This window comes from Mustela lutreola, chromosome 6 (assembly GCF_030435805.1).
Source record: "Mustela lutreola isolate mMusLut2 chromosome 6, mMusLut2.pri, whole genome shotgun sequence".
NCBI lineage: Eukaryota > Metazoa > Chordata > Mammalia > Carnivora > Mustelidae > Mustela > Mustela lutreola.
This window is the reverse complement of record NC_081295.1, coordinates 120526863-120545894: the sequence shown is the minus strand read 5'-3', so window position 1 is coordinate 120545894 and position 19032 is coordinate 120526863. Positions and strand designations below refer to the sequence as shown.

The 19032-nt window shown below is 50.2% G+C and overlaps 3 protein-coding genes across 3 annotated transcripts; 1 reads left to right on the top strand and 2 right to left on the bottom strand.

The window, feature by feature from the left end:
• Nucleotides 1–1251: 1251 nt before the first annotated feature.
• Nucleotides 1252–4615, bottom strand: PSMB8 (proteasome 20S subunit beta 8). The gene is made up of 6 exons (XM_059178717.1): nt 4421–4615; nt 3523–3670; nt 3249–3360; nt 2662–2791; nt 2089–2293; nt 1252–1573 (listed from the first exon to the last, which is right to left on the bottom strand). Exons 1-6 carry the CDS (start codon nt 4565–4567, stop codon nt 1485–1487), a joined length of 831 nt encoding a protein of 276 aa, XP_059034700.1. The 5' UTR covers nt 4568–4615; the 3' UTR covers nt 1252–1484.
• Nucleotides 4616–5792: 1177 nt separating this feature from the next.
• On the bottom strand, nt 5793–13825 carry TAP1 (transporter 1, ATP binding cassette subfamily B member). The gene is made up of 11 exons (XM_059178713.1): nt 13037–13825; nt 12450–12564; nt 12178–12308; nt 11169–11374; nt 10535–10732; nt 9366–9494; nt 9024–9212; nt 8257–8430; nt 7854–8016; nt 7190–7326; nt 5793–6416 (listed from the first exon to the last, which is right to left on the bottom strand). Exons 1-11 carry the CDS (start codon nt 13632–13634, stop codon nt 6204–6206), a joined length of 2253 nt encoding a protein of 750 aa, XP_059034696.1. The 5' UTR covers nt 13635–13825; the 3' UTR covers nt 5793–6203.
• A 260-nt stretch (nt 13826–14085) lies between these two features.
• On the top strand, nt 14086–19032 carry PSMB9 (proteasome 20S subunit beta 9). Its single transcript, XM_059178720.1, has 6 exons — nt 14086–14260; nt 16229–16296; nt 17036–17167; nt 17817–17946; nt 18170–18311; nt 18852–19032. Exons 1-6 carry the CDS (start codon nt 14231–14233, stop codon nt 18977–18979), a joined length of 630 nt encoding a protein of 209 aa, XP_059034703.1. The 5' UTR covers nt 14086–14230; the 3' UTR covers nt 18980–19032.

Genomic DNA, 19032 nt, shown 5'->3' with positions numbered 1-19032 from the left:
CAAAACCGAGCCAGAATCTGAGCGAGAGGCACTCAGAACCTCTTCTAAATAGAAAGTCCCAGACACTTTGACCGGGGCCTCAGTAGGTTTCCACTTACACAGATTTTGAGCGGAAAGGCCCCTATTCTTTACCTTCACCTGCCCTCCTCAACACAGCTCCCTGGGCAGAGCACAAGTTCAGGTGCCTCCAGGTGTGTGTTTCAGATTAAGCCGTGGGGCACCTCTGGCATATGAGGAGGATGCACTTTGTTTCCTTGTCTATTTTAACACTGATTAAGGGGTAAACAGGATTCTATAGGTCCTGCCTGACCCAGAACCCACCTATGGAACATGCTGGTTTGTTTATTCCAGAAGTAACTCTTCAGGTTGAAACTACCTCCCCAATTCAAAATACCCCCAAAGGAAGAAGGATCACTTGGATTCCAAACCACCTGTTTGAAAGGTTACTGGTATGTTTACCAATGAGGCACTTCTAGTTTAAAGGGGGAGGTGTATTCCAAGTAGACGATTATTAAAATTTCTCCAAGCTTGCCATTCTGAGATTTGGAGATCAGGAGACTCTGTCCTTAATGGAAACAAAAGCTCCCTGTTCAGCTGCTAATTGCTTTCAAGTTTTTTCTTTAACTGACTCTCCTTAAGAGGGGACATTGTCCATGTTCCTTGCATGATTCAGAAAAACTCGTTATGTCTTTCTCATTTTCCTAACCTGCTTACTTTTTCCTCATATTTCCCTTTCCAAGGAGGGAGTCCTCTTTAGTCATGGTCCTGTCATCTTGCAATTAATTGAGCATGACATATCATGAAATTGAACCCCTAATGTCCATCTCTGCATTCAATATCCAGTGTCCCCAAAATGTTATTTGAGGTAAATGTACCACGTTTCCAATCACCATATACACGTGAGGTGGCTGCTTTTTCATCTGACTCTACAACGTCAAAAACAAGTCGTTCTAGTACTCTGCTCCAGACAAGCAAACCATTAACAGTGAACCACACAGGAGTCTTCAGGTTGCATTCCTATAAAAAGGACCTTAACCTAAAGTAAATGGCAAATATGTGTCTACAGACCTTGACCGGCCTTCCTGAGCACATGGAGGGACGAGTGTGGAAGGAAAACCCAACAGAAATATTTGGTGAGGCCCCATTTCTTAGGTTGGGGCTCAGGTCTGCTCTCAGGGAAAGCCTCTCTATTTCCTGCCCCACCCCACAAACGCCCCAGCCCCAAGTCCACTCAACAGCAACACAGAGGCATTAATAACCATTTTCTTTTATTGAGCTTAGTGGGGCACCCAGAGTGTGGGGTAAGGGGAATGCTCCTTGAAACAGGCAACACACAAGAGGGTAAACTCCACCCCATTCACAATGCCCACTGGTTCTCTCCCTCAGGGCTCAGGTTAAGGCTCCCCTCTCCTGTGGAGTGTAAACTAGCCCAGGTTCCTGAGTTGGCCAGGCTGTGCCAGAAAAGGCGTGCTCAGCCTCCGCTATTACTGACTGGTCTCCTGATACTGGTGCAGCAGGTCACTGACGTCTCTACTTTCCACTTTCACCCAACCATCCTCCTTCATGTGGTACACTGTGGGCAGATGAGAAAGAACAGGGAGTCACCATTCACTCCAGCAAGTTCCTGTTCATGGCGTTATGTGGAAGGTGACAATAACATACTCCCAAACATATTCTCAACACATACTTGATCACTGGGACTTCAATGCCCCTCTTTGGATGCTGAAAACCTCTTTCCCACACCTGGGCAGCTCAGTCAGTTAAACGTCTGACTGTTGGTTTGGTCTCAGGTCAAGACCTCAGGATCAAGAGATGGAGCCCACATGAGGCTCCACACTCGGCAGGGAGTTTGCTTGAAGTTTCTCTCCCTCTGCCCCCTCCTCCCACTCCCATGCATGCTTGCTCTCTCTTTCTCAAGTAAATAAATAAATCTGAAAGAAAGAAAGAAAGAAAGAAAGAAAGAAGAAAGAAAGGAAGAAAGAAAGGAAGAAAGATAGATAGATTCTTCCCTACCACTTTATCCCCTCTAACTCTCCCAATCTCAAATCCCCCTTCCCTATCTAGGGGTGTGTAGGGTGTGTCTCTTACAGTTGACGACACCTCCGGAATAGCTGTCTCGGTGGGTGGCATAAACAATAGCCTTGCGACCCAGCTCATAGGCTTCTTCAGGACTGAGATCAGGTCGATAGCCACTATCCATGACCCCATAGGCATAGCTGTTCCCACTGCCAGTGGAGAACATACTTCCTGAGAGCCGAGTCCCATCTTCTGTTACATAGTAGAGTCCAGGACCCTACAGGAAGCAAGGAGTTTCCCGTTGGAGTTGGAGAGGGAGTTTTTAATAACATACAGGTTCAAGTGTGAGCCATAAAAGTAGATAAAAGAATAAGCATTACCCAGGAACATTTGAACCAGCATTTTAGTAACAATCATAGAACTTTAGGGGGAAAAAGTTGGAGTCAGCTATTTTATCCAAAGGAACAAGCTTACGGGAAAATGGTCCACCTCTGGACCCAGAAATAGTCCACGGGTATGCTGGAACAGTTCTATAACCCAATGTTCTACGTGCCACGCATCTTATAAGGGAGAGAGTGGGTGTGTATGATGGGGAATCAGTCTCTCACCTGTCATGGGAAAATAGGAAGAATGGAGAGCACCCACCTTCTTATCCCAGCCACAGATCATACTGCCCATGGAGAGGTCCATGCCGCGGTACTGGAACACCATGTTGGAGAGCAGTTTGGAGGCTGCCGACACTGAGATACGCTCCCCATTCCTCAGATAGTACAGCCTGGGTACAACAGGGTGGTGGGGGCAGTGGACTCAGAGGGGACAGGAGAAGTCTAGCTCTCGGAGAGCAGCCTGCTTGATGTGCAGGAAATAATTAAAGAGATAAGTATAAGTATTTGAAAAGAATGGTTTGGTAGGATCTAAGGATCAAGGAGAGATTCGGAATTTAAAGTATCTAAACCACATAAAGAAATCCTAGTAAATGACACCATCCCATCAGGGTTTATGACATCAGTGCTAAATAAGTGACAATTTATCTATCTGGCTTATTGGCAAGAGCACAGGCTGAGATTTGGGAGAAGGTTTTTGAATCAACAGAAGGCTGTTTTGTGAAATGCCACATTAACACCAAGATGCTACGTTAGCCCCAGGGGAAAGGATGAGGAACAGTGATCTGGGGGTTCCAGGATCCACCGTTGACCCCTGGGCTTAGGAAGGGGAGAGGAGACCTGGCCTACCTGCACTCCTTGGCCAGCAGACGCTCCCAGTACAGACAGTCCGCCGCACAGCCAGACATGGTCCCAAGCAGGTAAGGGTTAATCTCAATCACTTTGTTAACCCTTGTGCTGGCTGGAAGAAGATGGAGCTTTGAGAGAGTTGGATGGACCCCACAGCTCTTCCTGTGTATCCAAAATTAGTATCTGCTTCTGCTTTGATGCAGATGTGGGCCTCCTGCCCAGAGAGGGGCCCAGCTCCCCAGATTCCAGCTGCTTGGCGCACACACACACTCACCTATGTAACTCCCAGCCGTAGCCCGAGAATCCACTGCCACAATCACTCCTTGCTGGAACTTGAAGGCCAGAGTGGTAGTGCCATGGTTCATCTCAATTCGAACATTCCTTTCACCATTCCCACCAAGGGACTGGAAGAATTCCCTGGGCTGATTAGAGAGAAAAGGTAGACGAAGGGGCACTGAAAACTTGTGAAACACAAGGCTCCAGAAGAAGTTTCACAAGAGTCTGGGAGTGAGGAGATGAGCAGAAATTCTCCAACCATGAATAACCGAAACAGTTAATAACCAATCTCTACCAGGATCTGACTTGGGAGAAGGAAAAGAACAAGCACATGACACCAACCTCTTCCATCTTCCAGCACAATAGATATGAAAGGAAATAAATGATCACCATAAGTAAACATTTTAAGGGCGACTTTAATGCGCTTTTTCTTTCCACTCATAGGTCATTTAACACTCACAACACAATTTGTTAATAATATCCTCATTTTACAGAAGCGATGCCCCAGATCTAGACAAGGTGATTGAGCCAAGATGCACAACAGTGAGTGTCTGAGAGGAGGCTAGCAAAGTTCCCCCGTTTTCCAGGGCCCATGAGAGCCCCCGGGAGAAAGGCTTCGCGATTCATGATCCCTGTGTGAGGGAGAGCTGGCTGGAAAGCTCTCTTGTCTCCCTCCACCACACCTCTAAGTCTTTGCCCTAATCTGTACTTTCTAATCCTCAGGCAGGCGATCAGCCCCTATGTTCCACGTGTCCTCCTCCCTGGCACGGGCCCTGGACGTGCTTCTCCCTCACTAAAGGATGGCCCCCTCTGGGGAGTCTCAAGGGGGACCCTCCCTTCCTCTGTGCCCTCCTCCCCGTCTCCCCCTCACCCCAGATTCTCTTTACAGCCCTGACCTGCATTCCCCGGGGGAAGGCGAACTCCGGAGACCGCAGAGAGAAGCTGTAGTGTCCAGGGTCCGAGCGAAACTGGCTTCCCAGGGTCGGGACAGCGCAATCCTTCCACTGTCCTCGGGGGGCTCCGCACACCTCCAGCAACGCCATTGTCGCCTGGGACCCAGAAACCGTCGGAGGAGGAAGCGAAAGCGAAAGCCCTCAGCCTTAAGGGGAGGGAACCAGAATTTTTTTTTCCACATCCCCCTGCCCTTTCCAAGAAGAGGCCAGTGGGCGGCTGGAGACCAGAAACATCTTATTGGGGACAGGCTTCTTTGCTCAGCCGTTATGTTAGTTGGAGAAACAATGAGTGAAGAAAGACTGTCAGAAGAAAAGGAAAAAGAGAGGGAGCGGCTTCGAAAGCCCCCTCGGTACTGAGATTCCAGTGAGAGACACCAACATGCCGCTGGGCATCCTCTGAAACAGTTACGAAGTGGGTATGGGGTTGCATCTTCTAAAGGCTTAACCTTAGCCAGAAAGCAGCAAATCAGCAAGAAGCTGGGAGTTGTTTCCCCTCCGGGGCTTGGAGGTGTTCATAGGAGCATCATTTTATAAAATTAGGGGAAAGGGGAAGTATGCGGGGGCAGTGAGGCTTGAGGACAGGTTGTGGGGCAACCGGCAACAGAATATACCTGCGCGGGGGGGGGGGGGGGGGGGGGGCACCAAGGAGAGGGCGCAGGCTCTGAATCTTTCGACGTAGTCTCTCAGGACCTTTCCTGGTTCAATGGTCTCCCTAACCTAGAGCCACCCACAACAACCGCCCTTCTGCCAGCACCTCCTTGCTCGACTGAGCACTGCGGAGGAACTCATCCAAACCCCGCCTCCCCTTGCAACCTGTGTTGGCCTAAACTGCTCCGCAACTGCTGACGTCACACACCGAGGCCCTTCCAGAATGGAAGAGATTTACTAGACAACCCCGCCCACACTACGCTGAAATCACCCCAGCAGGTGTCTTTTCTGAGCCGGGTGAGCCCTTCTGGAATGGACCAGGGGCGGGTTAGGTTGGTTAAGTCAGTTTATCGGTAGGCGCGCTTGCACTTCCTCTTCCTCTAGCTACGCTTGATCTCCATTTTCCCCTTCAGAAAGGCCAGAGCTCCGAACTGCAGCTGCTAGTGCTTGGAGGGTGCTGTATCCCACTCTGGCTTGTCCTTGGTGGCGGACATGGGGGCATGGGAAAGTAGAGGGGGAAATCACAGGAAACAGAAAACTTAAGGGAGAATATGGCCCACTTGGGACTATGAAGCATTGAAGCTCCTGAAGGAGGGAGAGACCAAACTCCGGGAAAATTCACTGCAAGCATTGGTGAGCCATTTGGTGCGCTGAAAACACAAGAAACCACAGTACAAAACCCCGATTTTATTATAAATATCAAGAATCCAGAGTGTGTTTATGGGCCAGCATATGACTTTAGTCTTAGTGGAAAGTAGCTGCTCTCCCCTCTCTATATTTTAAAGTTCTTCTCATTTCCAGGGTTCCACACCAAAACCCTGGCTCTGAACCCGGTTACATTAAGGAGTTATAAGCCCTGTTTTCTTCCAAGAAATCTGTATCATCAAGAGGAGTTTGGAGAGGGGGCAACACTCGTGGCAGAATTCAGGCATCAGCTAGTGAGTTATTTTCTAGGAAGTCGTGCCTCCTAGAAGCAGCTGCCTACTGTGCAGCTCTGGTAAGCCCCTTGTTCCCAAATTCTCCACTAGAGAGGAGAAAAGAAGGGAGGGAGATGGCACATGCAGGTCAGAGGAGCCTTTCATTTTGGAGCTCCTGACCCACCAGGAGCCTGCATCATGGTCCAGAAGTGTCCCCTCCTTTCCATGAGCTGCTGGTAGGTTCCTGCTTCACAGATGGTGCCTCCATCCAGAAAGAGGATTTGGTCAGCCTGCTCCACCAAGCTGAGACAATGGGTGATGAGAAGCACAGACCGAGAGCACCGCTGGGGGCTTTTGTACAGGAGCTGCTCCACCTGAAAAAAGATACAGACTCCGTCAAGTGCCCAGGGAGACATCTGTGTTTCCAGAGTCCGGAAAGCTTTCACCAAGATCACTGCCACCTCTGCCAACAAGTCTAGGAGTCTGCCAAGGAGTCTAGGATTCTCATTCTAAGTGCTTCTTTGTCCAACCTTTGGTTTGTCAAGGACTATTTACATGAGATGGCAACAGTAGGATAAAAGTAAGAGTCCTGAGGTGAAACCCGTAAGAAAAGAGTAAAGGGTATCAAACAGTCTCTCTCTTTACCTATAAACTGGGAATTTTATATTCTGTTTTGAAGAAATTCAACTTAGTGGTAAAAAGCATGAGCACTCAAGTCAGGCGGGCTTGACTCTGGATCTGCTACTCCACAGCTCAGTGACATCGAGTGGTCATTTAACGTCTCTTCACCCCCTTTTTATCATGAGTAGAATGAAGCTAACAATGCCCAGCTCAAAGACATTCAAGATGAATGAACAAGTCAGATAATACATGCAGGGCCCCTAATCGCATGTCCATAGTAAAAGAGTAAAAGCTCAACTGACAATAATACTTTTAGGATGGTATTCTTATGTTTGGCTTCAGAAATTCAGGGTCTATAGACAGTGTCTTTGAATTGGTTCTAAGCATCTTGGGGGGCAGCTACTGGGAACTGAGAATCGCAGGAACTGATCTGGATAACTATGTTAGTATAAATAACATAGGATGAGTGAAGGAAAGGAGACTAACTGGAAAGTTAAGACAGTCACTAACAAAATGTCCCTCTCACCCGTAACTGGCTGTCTGCGTCGAGGGCACTGGTAGCATCATCCAGGATGAGTACACGTGGTTTCCGGATCAATGCCCGAGCCAAGGCCACTGCCTGTCGCTGACCCCCTGATAGCTGGTTCCCAGCCTCGCCTATCTCTGCAGAGACAAGAGGCAGGGTGAGGGCTGGATAACCACACATGCCTCCCCGTGCTTGCCTGTGTGTGCACGCGGGCTCAGACGTGCACATACACACACCAAGGACTGATGGATGATGTAGCTGGATGGGGAAAGTTCTGGAAAGGCGACCGAGTTCTGAGAACATGAGCATGAAGAAGCCAGAGGAACAAGATCCTACAACTTCAAACTGATGTCAGCGGGTTGGAAGGGACTACAGAATAAAGGATGGACTTAATAAAGGAATAAAAGAAGGGACTACAGAATAAAGACATCGGTAAAGATGTCTGGGTGATGGGCACCTGGGTGGCTCAGTGGGTTAAAGCCTCTGCTTTTGGCTCAGGCCATGATTCCAGGGTCCTGGGATCAGGCTCTCTGCTCTCTGCTCAGCCCTCTCTCTCTCTGCCTGCCTCTCTGCCTACTTGTGATCTCTGTCAAATAAATAAGTAAATAAATAAATCTTAAAAAAAAAAAAAGATGTCTGGGTGAGGATATAGGCTGAAAGGCACCTGTGTTATAGCCCTCAGGGAGTTCAGAGATGAAACTGTGCGCTCCAGACACCATTGCAGCATCTCTGATTTCCTCCATAGTTGGCTTCTGGACCAGGCCATAGGCAATATTTTCTTGAAAACTCCTCCCAAATAACTGTGGCTCTTGCCCCACTGCAGCCACCTAGGACAAAATATGATGAAGAGTCAAAGAACAAGGAACACAGGAGTATGGTTATCTAGAGACTCACGACTCAAAATCTTTGTTGAACATGTATCACAAAATTACACACGCACTCTCCTGACTACACCCCATCTCCACCCAAGATCTGTCACTCCCTGGTCCTCCTTTCAGAACGCTCAGTTAGGGTGTTCAGTGACGTCCCCTCCCCATCCCCTCCACTGCCGCCGTCTTCTTGCTCACTTGTGTGTGCAGGTAGCCGTGTTCGTATTGGAGAAGAGGGTTCCCATCCAGCAGCAGCCGTCCCCCGGTGGGCTGGTACAGATTCTGCAGCAAGGCAGCCACTGTGCTCTTCCCGGACCCATTGGGCCCCACCAGAGCCGTCACCTCACCAGGCCGTAGGGTGAATGTCAGCCCCTGAAGGTCAGAGAATCCAAAAAAATGAGAGACAGACTAAGGCCTCTAACCTTGAGACTTGAGACTGCCATTGTCTTATTACATAGCATGACGTCTTACGTACATCATAAGGGGGGTCGGGGTAATGGGGAAATACAGCAACTCCTATCCTTCCACAGGCATAAATTTCTGTTCCTCAGGGATGATAGCTCCCCAAGGAATAGAGACGGAAAATTGGGCAAAAATCAGAGCAGAGACCAAACACCACTATGTCACACACTTGATATCAAATGTCATGAGAAAACAGGAAAAAAAAATCACATTCTAAATGACAAATGGAAAGAAGAGGAAAAGACTAGAGATATTTTGCTTCAGCAATTCCTTAGGATGTGAGACCCTCCTCCCGGAGAGCCTCTTCTCCCAACCTTCTTACAAATCCAAACCAGTTCTTGAGTTCGGGGCAGCTGTATGGAGCAGACGGGGCTCATCTCTGCCTTTGAGGGGCTAGGAAGGATCTATCTGTACCTCATGCTAAGCGGGCCGAAGACAGGAGGAGAGTTTAGGATGGTAGAGATGAGCGAGGCCCGTGACAGACAAGGATAGGTAGGCTATACCTGCAGCACTGGGACATCTGGACGGTTTGGGTAGGCGAAGGAGACATCCTGAAACTGGACAAGGCCCTCCAAGTTTAAGGAAGTCAACACACCACTGGAAGGACAGCGAGGAATCCGGTCCAGGTATTCAAATATTTTGTCTGAGGAGCCCACAGCCTTCTGTACACTCGGGTAGGTGGAGAGCAGTACCTGCAGGGGAGGTATGAGTATTGCGAAGGGGAGAACACATCGGCTTGCCAGGGCCATGTGATAGGAGAAGGGTAAAGAACAGAAGGAAGGTGACAAAGACGGTGATGGGACCTAAGAAGGAAAAGCACTAGGGAGTGAAAACGGAAGGCTCACCTCAACAGCGGTGGTGAACTGGATCTGGTAGAGAATAAACGTGACAAGGTTCCCGCTGCTTACAGCCCCACTTGTCACCAGATGCCCACCGATGTATAAGATTCCCACCTTCAGCAGCATCCCTGAGATCTGTGGAGAGACCATGGGGAAAAGGGATTGTGGTTGAAAAATCTCGGGAGGAGGGTGATGCAAAGTATGAGATGCATTAGCAGTTTGGAGATATAAAGTCCCTTTCCCCCGGAGAACAGCAGGAGCCTCCACGGCCAGACAGGGAGCGTGCACCATGGGGGCTCCATGGAGTCCTGCTAGGCTACACCACAGAAGTCATCACTGTTCTCCCCATCACCACTATCACCTTGTGTGCAGAACACTTGTTTACTGAGGAGGCTTAGGAAGAGGAAGTAAGGGGGATAGGGGAGTTTAGGGATCTCAGTGCTTTAAATGAAATGTCATCTAATATTCATAGCAAGAACCCTATAAACATTCCCCCTTTTCTAAATGAGGAAACAGGGGAGCCTAGGTGGCTCAGTCGGTTGAACATCTTGGTTTCGGCTGAGGTCATGATTTCAGAGTCCCAAGTCATTGTCAGGCTCTCTGCTCAACAGGGAGTCCTCTCTCTTTATCTCTCTCCCCTGCCCATGCTCTCTCCCTCTCAAATAAATAAATCTTTTTTAGAAAATGAAAAATAAAAATGAAATGGGCAAACAGTCTCAAGAGAAAGTAAGTTACTAGCCCACGATCACAGAGCTGGTAAACGGCAGCATCGAGGCAGGAATTCCTGAATGCTGCTCCAGTTCTCTTTCAATGACGGAGCAGATGTCCCTCATCCTTGGCTTCTGCTACTGCCATGGCTCTCACAGTCCCAACATGACACAGGCCAGCTGCAGAACTTTATGTCTGAGTTCTGCCTGAGAGGCAAAGGAAGGCCCCGGGACTGGAATACATGGCCCCTTCCCTAAAAGGGGGCCGGAAGGATTCTGTGTTTCATGGTGACAGGAAGCCATCTGGCAGGTCTAAAGAGAGGGAGGCAGTTAGGAACACCGAGCAGGGTAACTGAGCCCCAGATTGCTAGGATGAGAACACCGAACCAACCACTGCCCCCATGGTGGCAGCGTGCGGGAAAGGGAATGGAGTCGAGGCATCTTAGGTACTCATATACAGGTGCTCACACTACTGGTCCAGAGGTTGACTGCATAGGACACAGCCTCCTTCTGATGGAGGGTATTCATATCCTGCAGCTTCTGGCTGTACTTCTGGGCCTCAGCCTCCTCATTGGCAAAGCTCCGGACTGTGGGCATGGCTGACAGCACTTCTATGGCCACCTGGCTGGACTCTGCCAGAGATTTCTGCACCTGGGCTGCCAGCGCCTGTGGAGACACGGACAAGAGATGTCGCATAGGGTTGGCAAACCATCAGGGACGTTAGTACCTTAGTTACCTAGTTGGAGATTAAAGGTGAGAAGGGGCAGATGAATGAAGGAAAGACAAAGGGGCACAGTTATACTTCCTAGATACCAAAGGGGTACAGAGCAGAGGAAATTATTTAGAAGGGTCACAGGGGATCGAAATCTCAAGACTGGTGATCATGTTTGCAAAGACAGATCATGGGCAGAAGTTAGAAGAGAAGACACAGACAGTATGGAGCTCAGCACTGAGCCATCTGGGAGCATGGGTTACAGGGACAGGGGGTCCCATGAAAACAGGGAATCAGCGAGGGTGCCAGGAAAGAAATCTAAGAGGGATTAATTCCACCCAGTCCGAGAAATGAAGGTCTGTGTAGGGTGAGGCAGCTCCCTGGACATACCTGGTGCCATTTTCCCAGCTTCTTAGGCAGAAGGAAAAGCAGAGGCAGGGTGACCAGGGTGACCATGGTGAGGGACAGTGACCCCCAGAGCATGAGCCCCAAGAGACACAGCCCCCGCACCAGGTACCACAACAGCAGACTCAGCTTCTCACTCAGAGACTCACTTAGCGTGGAGGTGTCCTCTGTCACCCGAGAAGTGATGGCTCCTGCCAGGCATTGGAGAGAAGAGAGTGAATGAATGAGAGGCTCAGAGTGGTGGAAGGGACTAGCAACCAGCCAGGGGGAGGAGCCAGGGGAAAGGGGGCAGCAACAGGGTGTTCTGAGGAGGCTTAGGAAGAGGAAGTAAGGGGGACAGGGGAGAAGGATCAGGCCCTGTTCCAGGGACAGAGAGAAGGGATCTCGGTGCTGTGGGAATGAGTGTTAGGAAAAAACTGGCCAAAGATTTTCATTGTAACTATAAGGAAATTGATGCCCATGTGAATTTCAATTTCTCTGACAGTTTCTATCCCTTAAAGAGCATGTTTAACTGTGCTTCACACAGAGCACAGAGATGAGCTTAAGCTGGTCACATAACATAGCTGGAGAAAAAGAGTGCTGCTAGAAAGCAGTCCAGAAAACTCTACTGAGCACTCGGCTGGGAACCAAGAGATGCGTTCTATCCCCAAGCTCACCCCTATCCATATGTGCCCATGCCAGTTTCAGCATTTAGGGTCCAGGCCTCAGCTTCCTTCTCTGCAAAATAGGGAGTTGGACTCCATGATCTCAAAATTTCCAGGTTTGAAATTCTATAGTTTTTATCTGAGTATACACATAAAGATAAATTTATGGAAATTTAGATGGAAAAGATAGGTTTTTCTGAAGGTAAAGAATATAATACTCAAAGTATATCAAGAATAAGAAATGACAATGTCTACGTGAGAGAAAGAGAGAAAGATCAAGGTTATAAGTAAAAGAGGATATATGGGGAAAATAAAGAGTATACAGATATATAATGAGTTTCATGACACACCCGTTTGGTTCTGTTGGAAAAACTCTGTTTCCTGACGCAGGACAGCCTGAAATACCTCTCCTTGCAAGCGGCTGTGCACACGGCCCATGGTGCTGTTATAGACACCATCAGCCCCGAATTCCAACACTGCACTGGAGAGAGAGAAGGATCAGGCCCTGTTCCAGGGAGAGAGAGAAGTCCCAAAGAAGGGCCCTTTGGACAGCAGCCCCAGCTTCCAGATCCCTCTTTTTCAGGGCCCCCCATTCTCAGGCTTCCATCTTCAGCCCCCAGACCTGGCTATGGTGAGAAAGGACATGAGAGTTATGTTCCGTGTGAAAACAGAGGCTGTCCCATCTTGGAGAATCCAGTCGGCAAGGTGACCGGTGAAGAACGGAATGGCCATTTCCCCTGGAGAGGAAGAGGAGGGAGAGGACAGTCACAGTTATCAAGTCTAAGTAGATCAGTTCCAAGCAGAGGGGCCCCGTCCCCATCCCACTCCTTTGAACCATCACCGGTATCCTGGAGGGCCCGGGCAGAAAGAGGACACTGAGAACCCAGCCCTGCACCGCACCGTGGTACTCACAACCCTGAGCCCCACCGGACCTTCAGAGGTTTCATAGAGAGACCGGAGGTCATAGGGTGTGCTGCCCAGAAGAAAAGACTTGCCCAGGGTGGCTAATGAAGCAACGCCTAAAGCAGCATCGGAGTCCAGGGCTCTTTCCTTGACACCCGAGCGAGTCTTCTCACCACCACAGCTCGGTCACCTTCCCCCTGATCCACATCCCAGAACCCACACTAACCGATCTCACTGACCATTATTACTGTGATTCTTGCCCAGGCCCCTAGTGTCCGTCCCTCTCTGCCCCTGCGTCCCTCTTACCGAGACTGGAGAGAACGAACAGGACCAGCAGGAGCGGGAGGCGTCGTATCTCTGAACCCAGGCAGCCTAGAAGCCGGCGCACCGCGTCTCCTGAACCCCCGTGACTTTTCGGTTCCCAAAGTCCGCCGAGCTTATGCCACATGGCGGCTGCGGGTACTGCTGCCAAGTAGGTGAGGGCGAAAGCATCCAGGCGACTTCCCCAGTGCAGGAGCCGAGAGCCGTCGGAAGCCCTGGGAACGCTCCATGAGCTCAGCGCTCGGAACAAGGCAAGTCCCGGCAGGGCCAAACCCAGCGCCGCCGCCAAAGGCTGCAGAGCTGCCAGCCATCCCCGGACTCCTGCACTTTTCCTGCCGGAACGGACCGTTACCCCGAGAACAGCACGGGCCCCCAGCCACAGCACAGCCCAGCGGCTCAGGCCCACCACCCAGACCCGGAGCAGGGGCAGCGCGGCGGGGACCAGCGCCGAGCCTATTCTGGGGAGCGCCGCCCGGAGCAGCACCCAGTCGGCGAGAAGCAGCAGCGTTACCCCCAGCCACGCCAGGGAAGCTCGGGACGAGCAGAGGCAGCCGCAGGGGCTGCGGGACCCCGAGCTGGCCATGGGCGCGTGGGTGCTGCCGGAGGTCGCACCCCCGGCCTGGGACTCCCCGCTGTCCGCACGGGTCCGCACACTCGGGTGCTGTACCCGAGAGGGCGCTGAGACCCGGGGCGGGGAAAGGAGGGCAGGGCGGATGGAGGCGGGGATCCCGGAAAGTCCCAGGACCGGCTGGTTCTGGAGGCGCTCCTTGAAGCGGGCGGTTTCTCGGAAAGGGAAAACGAAAGCGGCAGCAGCTCAGTAAATCCGCCCCGCGCAGGAGGTGGCCCGCCCAGACTATTTTGGGAGAAGGCGTGGAAATCAGATATGAGGTTTTAGGGAGCGGACTTGTGGCTCCACCTTCTCAATCGGGCACACTAATCCTTCCTTGCTATCTCTGCTTCATTTGGCGAATTCCACTTGCCAGGACGTTTTTACCCCAGCCTCTTTCGTCACCTGTCTCCGGGCAGATCTGTTCCAAGTAGGTTAGCGCCGGGCGCGAGGCCTCACAGAGCGGACCCGGGCGCCCCCTGGCGGGCGTGGGGAAGGCGCGGGGCTGGAGGCGTGCGCTGCCTGCCGTCCCACGTCGGAGAGCAGTGCCCCAGGCTGCAAGCGGCACCGAGATGTTGCGCGGCGGCCAAGTCCGCACTGGGGTAAGGAGTCTGTGCCAGAGGTTTAGGAGAGAGGTGGAGGCGGTGGAGCGACGGGGGGACGCTGGAAACTCCGAGCAGTGTTTGTGGCGACTAAAAGAGTGAGGAGGTAGTTTGTAGCAGCCAGTGTTTGTAGAGATGCCCTGAGATGAAGACGGGGCACCTCTATTCCGAAGGGGGTCTTATAGGAGTCCACCAAGGGACTGGGCCCGGGAGGCGAGTGGAGAAGGGGGTGCATTGGCTCTTAGCTGAAAACGTCAAGGGGAAGCTGCTCTAAAGTGCTTTCGCTTTCATCTCCGAACTGGAGAGAGGGGCTGCTTAAATCAGGGGAGGGGGCTGGAGAAGGTGCAGACTGATGAAGAAATGGTGCCCTGGGTGAAGTAGGACAGCTCTGGGGCGAAGGGAATATGGGCACTGATTGAGAAGGGACAGCTCATCACACAGACCTTTGATAAATTGGCCGCGCTGGGTAACTCATAGCCGCAGCTCTGATAATGGGGGTTCCTTGTGAGACGGTGGTGGCCTTCCCCAGCCTGATCCAAGAAGGCTTCCATTTGGCTCAGGAGCTGCTATGTGCAGCTCCCTATGTCCTTCTTGTTCATTCCCACCTGCCTGCCCAGGCTGGGCAACAGGCTGCCCACAGCCCATGGCCGACTGGCTTCTGTTCCTAAACTATGCCACCACTCTTGGCTTGGGGGCAGCTTTGTTTTGGAGGAATAACCTCTAGAATGGGGCTGCCCTTTTTCAGTGGCCCTCAGTTCATGGTAGATCAGTATGTCAGACAGCACGCTCTGGGCAATGGCCCTGGGGTCCGGACTTACAGAGTGATGAGAATGCATTAAAACCATTTGTAAGGTAGAAAATCTGATGAGCAGTGGAAAATGGGAAGCAGAAGTCACAACAACAGGAGAGTTAGACCCGGGTTTTAGTCCCAGTCTGTTATTAATTATGGGTAACCTTGACAAGTCATTCACCTCCTCCATGATTCAGTTTCCGCATTTGAACCAAGGACCTTTAAGTCTCTTTCCAACTCAACAGGAGTAGAAAACGTGTAGCTTTATCCCTTTCACATTCCTTAATTCTTTTCCTTGATTTCCTTTCTTGACCTGAAAAAGTGAGCTCAAACTCCCCAGGCAAATCCTCTCCTGGTACAGATCTCTTCCTCTGGCTGCTGAGGTACCTATTGAACTCTCGATCAGAACTCCTTAAATGAGGGCTTCCTGGGTGGCTCATTTGGTTAAGCAACCCACTCTTGATCTCAGCTCAGGTCTTGATCTCAGGGTCCTGCATTCAAGTCCCACGCTGGGCTCCACACCCAGTGTGGAGCCTACTTTTAAAAAAGAAAAAATAAATAAACCCTTAAATGAAGCCTTTATTTTAAACCATCTCGTGTGTTCCTGGCTGTTTCCCTCCTCACATGGCCCTGCGAACCACCGCGCCCCTTGATATTTCTGCTGTTTAATAAACTGGCTAAGGGGTGTGGGGTGGAGAATTAGGGGCCAAAGAAAGACGTGAGGTTGTTTCCCCAAGTCACAGTAACCTGCTCTGTGTTGGGTCTATACACATCTGCACACACTAGGAGCACATGTGGCAGAGGTCATTCACTAATAGGGTTGCTTCTTCCGCCAGTGCTTGGAAGCACCCCCTTGAGCCAAACGTCTGCCTCTGTGAACCTCATCCCCACCTCTCTCTTTATAGTGGAAAGGATTCAACCTAGGAAGGCTGCAGCCCAGGGATAGGATTCTTTCTCTGTTGTGCCAGGAGCAGGCTGTGACATTCCCCTGCAGCTGGGAGAGGAGACAGAGAAGGTGGAGGGATAGAGGGGATATCCTGTACTGGGAGTCGGCTCTGGCCTAAACTGCTGTATGATCTTGAGCTAGTCACCTCACCTGTCTGGGGATGTTTCCTCATCTGTAGCATGAGGGAATCAAGTCTTGTCCTGCTCTGACATTCCATCCTCTTTGTCTGCAGACAACCATCATGGCAGTGGAGTTTGACGGAGGTGTTGTGGTGGGTTCTGATTCCCGAGTGTCTGCAGGGTAAGTACCAGTCAAGGTGAATGCTCCTGGAAGGAAGCCAATGGCCCTAAATACAGATTTTTCTTGCCCATTCATGAAGAGACTGGTAAAGTGGAGCTTTGCAGAAATGGAGTTAACCTTCAGAAATGCCCCTCTAATGAGATACTGGGCAAGTGCTTCGGTCCCTGAATTCATGAAAGAGAATCTGGGGCCTGAATGCTTGTGGCCTGTCCCTGCAGAAATAGTTATAAAAGAATAGGATATGAGAAAGAGGTAAGACACAAAGATTTCAGGGGCCCTCCTTCCATCTATATTTAGAGATAGAAAAGGTGCTTCTGCCAAGCAGATATTCTGGTTTCTCATCCAGCACATGTTGAACTAATTTTGTCTCCTCCATCCTGACCAGTCTCCCCATATGCAAAATGAGTATATGGGATTAGGTCAATATTACTTAATGTCCCATAGAACACATAACTTCCTCAAGATGGGTACAACAAAGAAAAATTGCTTAAAAACATGATTCTTAATTTACTATTTTTTGTTTTACTATAAAATCTAAGCTGGAAATAAGTCTAATTTTGATGACTTGCCGTGTTTCATTTATTCGAGATGATTTTTTTCTTCCTGTTTTAATCCAAGTATTAAATTTCATGGACTCCAGGGCTGTTCTCTTGTCAGATAAATTTGAGAAACACTGGATGATTAACCTCCAAAATTCTGGCATTGCTAATGTTGGTGACTGTTGACCCATTCCCCACAGAGAGGCGGTGGTAAACCGAGTGTTTGACAAGCTGTCCCCGCTGCACCAACACATCTTCTGTGCACTCTCTGGCTCAGCTGCTGATGCCCAAGCCATGGTTGACATGGCCGCCTACCAACTGGAACTCCACGGGTATGAAGCTCTGGGGTCCTCAGTCCACATTCACCAGAGTTCTCCCCACCCTTGAAGCCCAAGACAGTGTCCCATTCCAGGAGCGCTGCAATGAAAAATGAAAAATTCTTGTTTGTGCTCCTGTTTTTATTAGCTTTGAACTGGAGCTTGACGCTCCAATGTAGTTTCTGCCTCTGTAAACTGGAGATAATTAACAGCACCTACCCTACCTCACCTGACAGTTATTTTGAGAATCAAATGATATATGTGAAAAGGGCTTGAACACTGTAAATCTCTGTCCCACTATAAATAACAAGAAAGAAAATGATGATGTGACCCACCATATATCAGGAAGTTACCCAGTGGGAAACCAAGGTCGTTGGTGCAGAAGTAAATCTTATCTGCTTTTACCCACATGGGCAGGGCCCTTGCAGCAAAGTGTTATATAATTGGGGGATGGGTAAGGAAAAGATGGGGATGGAGGAAAGGGGGGAAATGTTGAATCTTCTTACCAGTGGGTGCTGTGAGACTAGTCCCCCTGGAGTTTGAACTATTGCAACCACAGGTTTCAGGTTTCACACGTCAGGCATGATGGCAATGGCACAGGAGGGTGGCCCTTCAGGAAGTTATATTGACCCCTATTACTAACACTTACTAACACTCCCTTTAGGTTGGAACTGGAAGAACCTCCTCTTGTTCTCGCTGCTGCCAACGTGGTGAGGAATATCAGTTATAAGTATCGGGAGGACCTGTCTGCACATCTCATAGTAGCCGGCTGGGACCGACGGGACGGGGGCCAGGTGCATGTCTTCCAATGTACCCCCTCTTCCCTATGGGGGGAGACAGAGTTTACATCCTTCCAGCAGTGGGTTCCCAGGACACCGCCTCTAAAAACAGTATAATCTCGCCAATGGGAGTAGGAGATGGGGGGCTTCACTACAGAACACGGAGACACCCTGCCTGTCTCAGTTGCAAGGAGAGGATTGGTGCTTCCATAGTCTGACCTGAGGATGCCCCCGCCAGGTGTATGGAACCCTGGGAGGAATGCTGACTCGGCAGCCCTTCACCATCGGCGGCTCTGGGAGCACCTATATCTATGGTTATGTGGATGCAGCGTATAAACCAGGCATGTCGGCTGAGGAGTGCAGGAGCTTCACCACGAATGGTAACTGACTGCGTGGAAGGGTACCTGGGAGGGTTTTAAAACCTGGAGAGGAAGGAGAGGGTGAGGAACACAATGAGGAATACACGGGCGACCATTTAACTTAATGTCTAAACTGGAACTCCTTTGAGAGGGAAAGGGAACAGGACAATGCTAGACGAGATGGGACTCCAGAACCCAGGGCAGACACCAAGAGTGTTTGGAGAACCCCAAATCAAAGTATACAGTTACTGTAAGAATCAGGGGTGTGCTGGAGCTGGCTGTTAAACATGAAACATTCAAGAACTCATGAGCTGCTTGTTTAACTATTTGCAACTTGAAATCCATCCTGGTGGGAGTTTTGAGACCATGGATAATGGGAGATGTTACATTTAAAGGCTTTTTTTTCCCTAAGTTATTTACCAGAACACTGCTTGGTATGTGTCCCTAGGAGATGGGTTTTGAGGTCTGAGAATGGTAGTAAGCACATGAGCAGGAGAGGAATGTAAAGAATCCTGAAGCTAAGTCATTCTCTCTTCTCCTCTCCACCCTGAAACTCTGCAGCTATCGCTCTGGCCATGAACCGGGATGGCTCTAGTGGGGGCGTCATCTACCTGGTCACTATTACAGCTGCTGGTGTGGACCATCAAGTAATCTTGGGTGATGAGCTGCCGAAATTCTATGACGAGTGAATCTTCCTCAGACCTCCCTTCGTCATTTTGTAATAAACTCTTTCAGACCAGAA

Excerpts from the sequence above, each read along its gene's own strand:
- TAP1 (XM_059178713.1), bottom strand. The coding sequence starts at position 13,634 with ATGGCCAGCTCGGGGTCCCGCAGCCCCTGCGGCTGCCTCTGCTCGTCC. Across the intron at positions 11,375-12,177 it reads TTTCCAACAGAACCAAACGG|GAGCCATCACTTCTCGGGTG; the intron begins GTGTGTCATGAA and ends AATGCCTGGCAG. Across the intron at positions 9,495-10,534 it reads TCAACCTCTGGACCAGTAGT|ATCTCAGGGATGCTGCTGAA; the intron begins GTGAGCACCTGT and ends GTCTCTCCACAG.
- PSMB9 (XM_059178720.1), top strand. The coding sequence starts at position 14,231 with ATGTTGCGCGGCGGCCAAGTCCGCACTGGG. Across the intron at positions 14,261-16,228 it reads GCGGCCAAGTCCGCACTGGG|ACAACCATCATGGCAGTGGA; the intron begins GTAAGGAGTCTG and ends CTTTGTCTGCAG. Across the intron at positions 17,168-17,816 it reads TACCAACTGGAACTCCACGG|GTTGGAACTGGAAGAACCTC; the intron begins GTATGAAGCTCT and ends CACTCCCTTTAG.
- PSMB8 (XM_059178717.1), bottom strand. The coding sequence starts at position 4,567 with ATGGCGTTGCTGGAGGTGTGCGGAGCCCCCCGAGGACAGTGGAAGGAT. Across the intron at positions 3,361-3,522 it reads TACGGCTGGGAGTTACATAG|CCAGCACAAGGGTTAACAAA; the intron begins GTGAGTGTGTGT and ends ATCTTCTTCCAG. Across the intron at positions 2,792-3,248 it reads CTGCTGGCCAAGGAGTGCAG|GCTGTACTATCTGAGGAATG; the intron begins GTAGGCCAGGTC and ends TGTTGTACCCAG.